The sequence below is a fragment of the Capra hircus genome, chromosome 15, assembly GCF_001704415.2.
Source record: "Capra hircus breed San Clemente chromosome 15, ASM170441v1, whole genome shotgun sequence".
NCBI lineage: Eukaryota > Metazoa > Chordata > Mammalia > Artiodactyla > Bovidae > Capra > Capra hircus.
In genome coordinates, this window is record NC_030822.1 from 47531799 (window position 1) to 47542945 (window position 11147).

At 50.0% G+C, this 11147-nt stretch overlaps 1 protein-coding gene across 1 annotated transcript; it reads left to right on the plus strand.

Annotated features, from left to right (window-relative positions):
* MYOD1 (myogenic differentiation 1) lies at positions 905-3102 on the plus strand. Its single transcript, XM_018058990.1, has 3 exons — positions 905-1766; positions 2281-2359; positions 2620-3102. Exons 1-3 carry the CDS (start codon positions 1137-1139, stop codon positions 2868-2870), a joined length of 960 nt encoding a protein of 319 aa, XP_017914479.1. The 5' UTR covers positions 905-1136; the 3' UTR covers positions 2871-3102.

Consider the following 11147-nt stretch of genomic DNA (forward strand, 5'->3'; position numbering starts at 1 on the left):
TGGTCTCGGCGTTCTAAGCCTTTGTGCAATGAACTTTCCCTTTTTCCCCCAGCAGAAGAGAGAGACATCGCGGCTGAGACCCGCACTAGACATCTCCCTGCGGAAACGTGCAGGTTGAATTGGGCAGAAGTTTGCCTCCTTCCCTTCAGACTGGGACAGGCCCTGAGTTTGGAGAGATTGGCACGAAGCTTTAGCAGCGATCACCGACTCCTGTGTAGATGCGGCTGGGTTTCCAAGCGAGCAGAGAAAATGGGCCCGCGACCCTCTGAGTGATTCCCTTGGCAGGAGCTGGCCAAGTGGTACGACCGCAACGTTCAGTCTCAGGTTCCCCCACTTGGACTGAGTCTCATTTCTCGTTGCTCATTTTCCTGCCTCTGACTCTAGCTTTCTGCTCTCTCAATGTCTCTCAGTGCCTCTTGGGTTTACCCCTCACCGTCTCACTAACTCAGCTTTGAGTGTACCTCTGCCTTATTGCCGTGTGTCTCTTTCCAAATCTCTCCCGATCTGATTTCTACCCCTATCCTGCTCCTGGGTCCCCACAAATCAGTGGACCAAGGGGACCCCAAAGTCAGCCCAAAGGTAAGCGCGCGTTGCCAGCGTTTCCCGCGGAAACACGAGGAGTCCAGGGCTGGAGAAATTTGGAAAGAGTGTGCCCCAGAGCCAAGTGCAGTTGCGTTGGGCTGCCAGCCTCTGCCTTCCTCCCCGCCTGGGGAGGGGCCCGAGCGCTCGCGCGCGGGTGTCAAGGGGTAGGGGGCTGGCCAGTCTCTGGCCCCTGCTGCCACCCTGGGGATCCCAAGCTCCTCCCTGCTCTGTTCCTATTGGCCTCGGGCGCCCCCGCCCCTAGCCGCTAGCTGGGGCTCGGGGGCCCTTAGGCTACTACGGGATAAATAGCCCTGGGAGCCTAGTGTGAAGGTAGGGGTGGGGAGGCCCCAGGGCGCTGCCGCGGCTCTCCTCGCCGTCCGTCCCTCAGGCGGGACAGGACCGGGGAGGGTGAGGAACAGCTGGTTATACATTCAGACCCTCAGTGCTTTGCTATCTCATTGCCGGGGCTCCAGAACCGCAGTAAGTTTCTGGCAACCCCTGCCGCTGCCGCTGAGGCTGGGCAAAGCCAGGACCGCGCCGCCCCACGCCGGGATATGGAGCTGCTGTCGCCGCCGCTCCGCGACGTAGACTTGACGGGCCCCGACGGCTCTCTCTGCAACTTTGCAACAGCGGATGACTTCTATGATGACCCGTGTTTCGACTCCCCGGATCTGCGCTTCTTCGAGGACCTGGATCCGCGCCTCGTGCACGTGGGCGCGCTCCTGAAGCCGGAGGAACACTCGCACTTCCCTGCAGCGGCGCACCCGGCCCCGGGCGCGCGCGAGGACGAACATGTGCGCGCGCCCAGCGGGCACCACCAGGCGGGCCGCTGTTTACTGTGGGCCTGCAAGGCGTGCAAACGCAAGACGACTAACGCCGACCGCCGCAAGGCTGCTACCATGCGCGAGCGGCGCCGCCTGAGCAAAGTCAACGAGGCCTTCGAGACGCTCAAACGCTGCACGTCTAGCAACCCAAACCAGCGGCTGCCCAAGGTGGAGATCCTGCGCAACGCCATCCGCTATATCGAAGGCCTGCAGGCGCTGCTTCGCGACCAGGACGCCGCGCCTCCCGGCGCTGCCGCTGCCTTTTACGCGCCTGGCCCGTTGCCCCCCGGCCGCAGCGGCGAACACTACAGCGGCGACTCGGACGCTTCCAGCCCGCGCTCCAACTGTTCCGACGGCATGGTAAGGCCAGGACCCTGGGCTAGAGAAGTGCGGGCAGCTCTTGGTGTATCAGGAATGTGTTTACGAGAGGGCAAGGAGCTGGCCATCTGGTAGGGAGGGTTGGGCGGGGAACCCTCCAGGGAGAGGACCCCCGGTGGAGTCCGCTGCCACCCCAAGCAGCTGTCACTGGGGTGGCCTGGGGCTTTGGGGACGCACAGGAGGAATACGATCCACCCGACTGGGGGCACTGTTAGAACACCGCTGCGCCGACACGAAAATCTGCTTTTTCTCCTCTAATCCCTGTTGCCGAAATGCAGATTTGTGCTCCTGGGTGACTGTCTGCCCTCTCTTTGGCCCGGCATGCTGCAGACAGCTCCTGCCCACCCTTGCTCCCCAACCCAGACAGATCCGGGCCCGGAACTCTCGTTGCTGAGATCTGGGGAGTTGGGGAGTCGGGGAGGGGGCGGCTGCAGGGAATGGAGCTCCTGCCCTGCGCAGTTCCCAGGCCTGACTCGGTCTTCCTTTCCATTTGCAGATGGACTACAGCGGCCCCCCGAGTGGTGCCCGGCGACGGAACTGCTACGACCGTGCTTACTACAGCGAGGCGCCCAATGGTGCGTAATCGCGCCTCCTTCCCCATCCCTTTTGAGCTACTCTGGCTTCTCTTTATCTAAGACCTCCTTGCCCCCATCCTGGGAGATGGTACCGGGAATGAAATACTAAGCATGTAGTTCCCTCCTTTTTCATCCTGAAGTTTCGTGGGATCCTCACGAATTCTGGCTGGCCCTCAGTTTCCCCGTCTGCCTCAAAGCACTGAACTCGGAGGTGGGAGACTTATGCACCCCTGCATACTAACCTACCCCTCCCCGCGCAGAACCCCGGCCCGGGAAGAGCGCTGCGGTGTCGAGCCTCGACTGCCTGTCCAGCATCGTGGAGCGCATCTCCACCGAGAGCCCCGCCGCGCCCGCGCTTCTACTGGCCGACGCGCCGCCGGAGTCGTCTCCCGGCCCGCAGGAGGCGGCCGCCGGGAGCGAGGTGGAGTGCGGCACCCCCGCCCCTTCCCCCGACACTGCCCCTCAGGGCCTCGCGGGCGCGAACCCCAACCCGATTTACCAGGTGCTCTGAGGGGTTGGGCGGCCTCATCGGGGGGCGCCGCTGCCCACGGGCCCGAGGGATGGTGCCCCTAGGGTCCCTCGCGCCCAAAAGATTGCGCTTAAGTGCCAACCACTCTCCTCCCAACAGCGCTTTAAAAGCGACCCTCCCGAGGTAGGAGAGGCGAGGGAACTGTTGTGTTTCCGCCTCCCGCACCCCAGGGCAAGGACATGGTCCTTCCCCCCCAACACCCCCGCCCCGCCCCCCCGCCCCACTCAGCGCTCTTCCCTGAGACCCGCTGTGGTGGCCACTTGATGTTACTCCGTGGGCCAGGGCTGACCCTTGAGGAGCCAGGCCCTTCCTCTTCCTCGCCCCCTCCCCCATGGCGGGGTGGGACCCACGCAGGCCTAAGCCCCGCCCCCAAGACCCCCGACCGCTTAAAGGGGCGAGCCCCTCCTTTCCGGAGCCCCCTGGTGACTTTAGCTCTTTCCCGCCGCTCCCTTCCCAAGTGTTAACAGGTGTAATGGTAACCACTCCCACCCCCCACCCCCCACCCCCGGTTCAGGACCACTTTTTGTAATACTTTTGTAATCTATTCCTGTAAATAAGAGTTGCTTTGCCAGAGCAGGAGCCCCTCGGGCTGTATTTATCTCTGAGGCATGGTGTGCGGTGCGACAGGGACTTTGTATGTTTATACGGCAGGCAGGCGAGCCGCGGGCGCTCGCTCAGGTGTTTGAAATAAAGACGCTAATTTATACCGCGGTGGCTCCGGCTTTCGCTGGGGTTGGGGACTGGATTTTGACAGCGAGGGAAATCCGCAAACTGGGCCAGCTGTACCGCAGCGACCCCTGTAGGCGTCAGACGGACTGCAAGGAGGAAGCTTGAGGCCTTTGGGAGGAAGGGGCGCGTATGTTTCTATTACGTGAGGAGGTTCTTCTGACCATAACAGCTCGTCACAGCACACAGATCAGTAGTTCTCATGTCAGGATGGATATTAGAGCGATCTGAGTAGTTAATAAAAGGTCCATGAGATTCTGATGTAAAATATCTGCCCCCCAGATACCCCCAGCCAGATACTGGTATTTTTCAAAACTACTCAGTTCATGCCGAAGTGCATACCTTTGAGAATCACGCCCCTCCAAACACAGAGTGAAGCCAGGTATGGTGTCCAGAAGGATCCCTGGAAAATTATGTCTTCCAGATGCCACTCGAAATCCTCATAGGTATCATAAGGGGCTTAGAGCATTATGAGGGAAAACTAAATGAGTGTAAAGGGGTACCTCCAGGCTCTCGGTGATGGGTGTGATCACGAAAGGACAGCAGGGAAGGCCAGGCAGGCACAGACACATCTACTGTGAGCAGCCCAGCACTTAGAGCGTCTTGGCACTGTCGGATCTCATTAAGAAGACACGGGTCCAGAGCCTGCAGGGAGAGGGGAGCGTGCACAGCTGCATCGTCACAGGTGGCATCAGTGCTGGTTTCAAGCTATAAACACCCTGAGAGCTGAGAAGGGGCTTCTGATTTAGTCAGGGTGCTGGAGAGGGCTTCCTGGAAGAGGTGCCACTTGAACTATGTCCTGAGGAACAAAAGAAGATGACGCATGCCCAATGCCACTGACCTCCCCTCACACACATACACACGGGGGACACACAGACATACTCAGGGAACACACACACATAGAAGTACCTCTGGGAGGGCACCCCGGATGGATGGCTTGGCCAAAGTTCAGCCCAACCCCAACCCCTAATTCACATACACGTGTCACCAGGACCTCAATGGCTCCTATAATCCCACTACTACAAACGTTTTTTTTCCCTGAAAACCTTATAGGCCCACTTTCAAGGGCTCCTCTCACCCAGGAGGGGCAGATGTGAAGAGTGCCTGGGGAATGCAGGCAATACATAATGGCAGAAGGAAGAGCCGGGGTTCTGCTCTCTGCTCTAGGAGAGCCTCAGCTCTCCCCCGTGTAGGGCCCCTGGGGAGCCACCCAGGGCTCTTTGCTGCTACTAATGATTCTCCACTTTTCATCTGGCTGCCACCCCAGATGTGCCTTGGGGTTCCTTACACTCCCTTGAGACCCCTTGGGGCTCATTCATGAATTTATTCATTCAAATGATGCCAGGTGCCAGGCTGGGTGAAGACAGACTCGTGGACACAGTTCTGACCTTGGGATGCACCCAGACATTTTGGGAGGCTGGATCTTTTAGCAACTGGTTACACGGTGATGAATTAAGTGCTAGAATGGGGACGTACGTGGAGAGGAGTACAGTAGGAACAGAAGGTATAGACAGCAAGCAGCCCCTAATAAGAATCTTGAAGGAGCTGGCCAGGAAAGAGCCGCCAAAGAAGGATGCTCCAAGCTAAGGATATAGCAAAGGCCAAAGGCCCAGAGGTGACAGAAGGTAAGCTATGCCTTCACACAAGGGGCCAGAGGTGAGATGGGGAAAAGGCAGAGGTGGGGCCACAATGGACCTCAATTAGGCTTTATCCTGAAGGCCATAGGGAGCCACAGACGAATCTAACCAGGGGAAGGAAACAAAGAAATGTGTATTTATTAAGACCAGTCTGCGCTGGCAGAATGTATAGGAGGGAACAAGACTGGAGACTTGTCAGGAGGCCACCAGGGTTGCTCTGAGGAGACATGGTATGGCCCGAACTGGGGTAGTGACTGGGGATGGGAGAGAAAGAGGAATAGAGACAGTGGTGCCAGATAAAGTGTAGGTGTTGACAGGACACCGGAGAAACTTGAGGGCAGAGTTCCTACCTTCACAGAGCTTAAAGAGGGAAACAGCCACTAGACAGAGACTCAAGTGATGTTAGAAATGGTGGGTAATACCATAAGAAGAAACAAAGGGAGTGCGCAGTGGGAGATGATGATGGAGTATGAGAGAGTAATCCGGCAAAGAGAGGAGGAGACAGAGCTTCTGCACCAAGGAACCAGTAGTTTAGAGGGTTATGGGCTCCTGTATATAAGAAGGCCCCAGTAGCCTATAGGGTTACTACAGCCTATAGAGAGCTACTGTGCAATTTGAAAAGGGGGTCTCCTCTTCCCCAAGGATGCTGTCCTGCACCAGGGTTCATGGGTAGGGACGGAGAGCAGGCTGGCCTTCACCCGTCTCTCACCCTCACGGCCAGGTGCACTGAACTCTTCACAGAGCCTTGTGTCTGGAGGCCCTGAGGAAGGAGGGAGAAGGAGCCAAGGGTGACCCTGGGCTCTTGTTTGCTTCAGGGTGGAAGGTGGTGCTGTTACAGAGATAGAGGCCTCTGCAGAAGAAGCAGCAGGCATGCATGGGGGCAGACTTAGTCAAGGGCACTTTGGTTACAAGTGACAGAAACCCAATTCAAACAAGGTTAAACCCTACAGGGGATATGTTGGAAGGACGAAGGGCCGTTCACATAAGGGAGCAGGGCTGCAAGCACCACAGCACCCGTGGGCCTTGAGAGCTGGGACTGGAGCCCCTCTTGCTCTTCGACATACCTCCTTCTTGCTTTCTCTCTCTCTCCTGGTCCATATTGGTTTTCTGCAGCAACTCAGGGGGTTACCTCACCATTTAACTCCACTTTGAAAATTCCCAGAAAAAAACTTCAACTAGATCAGCTTAAATCATGAGGGAAGATTTGAACCCAGGCAGAGAGGTTCCAGAGATTGCATGCTTAGTGGCCCGGCCCTAGAGCCTCTGCAGAGGAAGTAAGGAGAGGAAGAGAGCATGTCAGGATGCAGGGGAGTAGCTAGAGAGCGGCCACCAGAGTGGCTCAGACGGTAAAGAATCCACCTGCCAATGCAGAAGACCTGGGTTCGATCCCCGGACTGGGAAGATCCACTGCAGGAGCCCATGGCAATCCACTCCAGTATTCTTGCTTGGAAAATCCCATGCACAGAGGAGCCTGGTAGGCTACATTCCACGGGGTTGCAAAGTCAGATGTGACGGAGTGTCTAACACTTTCAGCTAGAGATCAAATCACCCCATGAATGATGGGGTTTGAGGTCCCCTCCTGACCTGTTTTTCATCTCAGTTCCCTGGGCAGGGCCAGAAGTGGGGGATATCTAGCTGAACCCCATTTGCAGTGTAGATGAAACATCCCTCTTCTTGGGGCCATTTCCTCCTGGGCTGGATCTGAGGAGACACTGGGCCATGCTCTCCATAGAGACGTGTATGTCTGTACACACGTGTGCTCACACAACAGTACACAAGTCCTCAGAACATACCGTCAAAGCTGGTGTTCCTGGAAGCTAAGGACATTTAAGCTTTAGGTCCTGTCCCTGGCATAAAAAGCCCTAGAAATAGGTTCACATGGTTTAGTTTTTTTTTTCCCCCACATATTTCAAAGTAAAATATTTTAGGAAACTGGTTATGACCATTGTTTCTATTCTGACTTCTTCCCTCATGTTGGGTGGCATTTATGGGCATGTTGAGGTCCTCTCAAGAGGTGTACAGCTTGTTTGGGTATAGTGGAATATATTTAAAATAAATGAAATATAAAACAGAAGCAGTAACAATGAACAATGAAATAAATTACAATGATTCTGACATTGAGAAGACAATTGTACCCCTAACATCTATTTAGATCATACCAAATGGAGCTGTTACCCTCGTAAGTTCAAGGAATTTTTCTTAATTTTGAACAGGCTGCATTCTTCATATTTAAACCTGTCTTTCTTATCAAAGCCCATCTGAGAACTTTTTTAGAATTAATAAGCCCTTTTACATGTGAAAATACTGTATATTTTGTTAGTGTAATTTAATTCCTTAAAATTTGAAATATATCTATAATCTATTGAATAATGATTAAATACAAATTTTTGCTTTCAGTTTCTTTGTTAGTATGCTTAAAGGTATAATTTTATTCTACCTTCATTAGAGGAATGATAAGTTGAAATTCCATTGTTAAAAATTATTTTTAAAAAGGATGTTACTCTTGTAGCATTAAATTTCATTATCTTCAGCATAAAGAGAAAATGATTATTTTCCTGTGGAGCTAGAGTGATACAGGCAGTGCAGTAAACATTATTCTCTAAAGAGTTATGCAGAGCCTTGACTCGCCGTATACATCTATATAGTTTTAAATATTTTTGATGTCGTATCCTAGGACAAATTATAGATGGAATTGTCTCTGACTAACATTCACTTAATTCTTAATTATGTAAAATAATACCAGTATAAAAAATGTACTGGCAGGTTTCCCTGGTGGCTCAGTGGTGAAGAACTCACCTGTCAATGTGGAGGATGCAAGTTCCATCCCTGGGTCAGGAGGGTCGCCTGGAGAAGGAAATGGCAACCCACTCCAGTGTTCTTGCCCAGGAAATCCCATGGACAGAGGAATCTGGCAGGCAATAGTCCACGGGGTTGCAAAAAGAATCGAACATGACTTAGCAAATAAACAACAACAGCCAAAAGCAATTTATTAAAAGAGATAACTTTCAAAGGGAATTATTGATAAGACTCTTGCATTGTTTGGTAATCTAATCAACAAAGAAGAGTGAATTATCTGAGCATATTGGAAAACGATTTAAGTTTTGTGCTGGTCTAACACAAAATAGTTACATCAACAAAGAATAAAATTCATAATATGCCACTATAACATGACCTCCAGTTCAGTTCAGTTCAGTTCAGTTCAGTCGCTCAGTCATGTCCGACTCTTTGCGACCCCATGAATCGCAGCATGCCAGGCCTCCCTGTCCATCACCAACTCCTGGAGTTCACTCAGACTCACGTCCATCAAGTCAGTGATGCCATCCAGCCATCTCATCCTCTGTCGTCCCCTTCTCCTGCCCCCAATCCCTCCCAGCATCAGGGTCTTTTCCAATGAGTCAACTCTTCGTATGAGGTGGCCAGAGTACTGGAGTTTCAGCTTTAGCATCATTCCTTCCAAAGAACACCCAGGGCTGATCTCCTTTAGAATGGACTGGTTGGATCTCCTTGCTTAGCATCAACAAATTTTTAAATGAACATTACCAATTTAAAAGTATTTATAATTAATCACCACACAGGAAAACTGAAAATGCTTTGAACTCCTATAGTCCACAGATGAGAGAAATTTGATGGAGCTTCTGCCAAATTTGACAATTTTAAAAGTGTACATTTTAGATACACTTTCCAATAGATGTTTCCAATAGAGTGGTACGCCTGAAAGAAACTTTCCTAAATTATCAATGATACCAAAACAAGTTTTGATCAACTGTGTTGAGGGAGAGACTGAATTAGCTCTCAGTTCTCTGTATAGAAAATGATATTATAGAACCACATGAAGAGGCAATTAAGGAATATACAGCCTGACCAGACACAACTGAGCAACTTCACTTTCACTTTTCACTTTCATGCATTGGAGAAGGAAATGGCAACCCACTCCAGTGTTCTTGCCTGGAGAATCCCAGGGACGGGGGAGCTTGGTGGGCTGCTGTCTCTGGGGTCACACAGAGTCAGACACGACTGAAGCGACTTAGCAGCATGGGTGTAAAGGGGTGGGCAAGACTGAAAAAGGCAAAATAAAAAAATTTAAAAAAGAGAGCGAGATCCAGAAGAGGAAGGCAGAAAGGATGAGGAGATGAGAAGGAAGAGAAAGACCAAAATGGTGATGGCGATAATGATGGAAAAAAATAAATTGGTTCTAACTCAAGTTTTTTCTCTCCTATAAAACACTTAAATCCTCGGCACACAGCTCACTAGTATTAAGGGGGACAGTGTGAGGCTGTGTAGTATTTGTTTTTATACCATACAGCGTCACTTTTGTATAGTTAACTTTTTTCCCCAGGTAACATTTAACTGTGGATATTAATTCACAAAGAACTTTCCCAGTAGAAGTGAGGTGCAAGTTCCAGCTGATGTCAATGGCCACATGTTTTCCAGGATGTGGGCCTGGCTGTGCCACTGACCAGCTCTGAGACCTTGGGAACGTGGCTTCACCCTTTTGGACTTGAGCTCTCTCTCTGTGTAATGAATTAGTGAATTTAAAAGGTATGTTCCAGTTCTGAAACTAACTTAAAGCATTTCAGAGAAAGAAAAAGATAACAAAATAGGTCACTACAGATAAGGGAGCTGGCACCATGACAGATTCTTCTTAGCATAAGCAAATTATTTATAGCCTCCTGGTTTATTAATCCTTCTTTTACTTTTCACAATGAAAAAAAAAAGGGATACAATTTACATATCACAAAATTCACACTGGTAAAGTGTTGAATTCAACGGTTTGTACTATAGCCACAGCCATAGCAACCATCATTATTATCAAATTCCAAAACATTACTCCCCAAAGAAACCCATACCCCTTAGCCGTCACTCCCCCTCTCTCTTCTTGCCCCAGCCTGAGGCAACCATTCAGTTATTGTCTGTCCCTATGAACTGGCCTATTCTGGACATTTGACATGAATGGAACCGCACACTAGGCGACCTTTGGTGCATGGCTTCCTTCACTTGGCACGTTTTCACGGTTCATCCATAGTGTAGCAGCTTAAAAGTACTTCATTCCTTTTTATAGCTGAATAATATTCTACTGTGTGAATACATCATATTTTGTTTGTCCATTCATCAAGTGATAGATATTTGGCTTGTCTCCATTTTTTTTTAGCTCTTATGAATAATGCTGTTATAAACAGTTGTGTGCAACTTATTGTGTAAACATAGGATTATAATTCTTTTGGGTGTATACTTCAAAGTGAAATTGTTGGGTATATCATAACTCTATGTTTAAATTTTTGAGAAACTATCAAAGTCTTCCCCAAAGCAGCTGCACCATTTCACATTCCCATCAGCAAGGTATGAGTGTTCCAATTTCTCTGCTTCCTCAACAAGCGCTGTTATGGTCTTTTTATTCTAGCTGTCCTCGTGGGTGTGAACTGTATCTCATTGTGGTTTGATTTGCATTTCCTTAATGACTAACGATGTTAGCATTTTTTATGTTCTTCTTGGCTATTTGTATATCTTCTTTGGAGAAATGTCTATTCAAATCTTATGTCCATTTTAAAATGAGGTCATTTGTCTTTTTATTATTGAGTTATGAGGGTTTTTATATATTCTAGATAGTAGACCCTTATCAGATATATAGTCTGAAAATATTTTCTCTCCTTTTATGGATTGTCTTTTCTCTTTGTTGATATTGTTTCCTGAAGCACAAAAGTCTTTTTGGTTTTGGAGTCCAATTTATCTATATTTTCCTTTTGCTGCTTGTATTTGAGGCATCATATCTAAGAAACCATGACCTAATTCAAGGAAGAATTTTATAGTTTTAGCTCTCACATTTTAGGTATTCATTTAGTTTTAGTTGATTTTTCTAGAGGATCTGAAGAGGGGATCCAACTTCATTCTTTTGCATGTG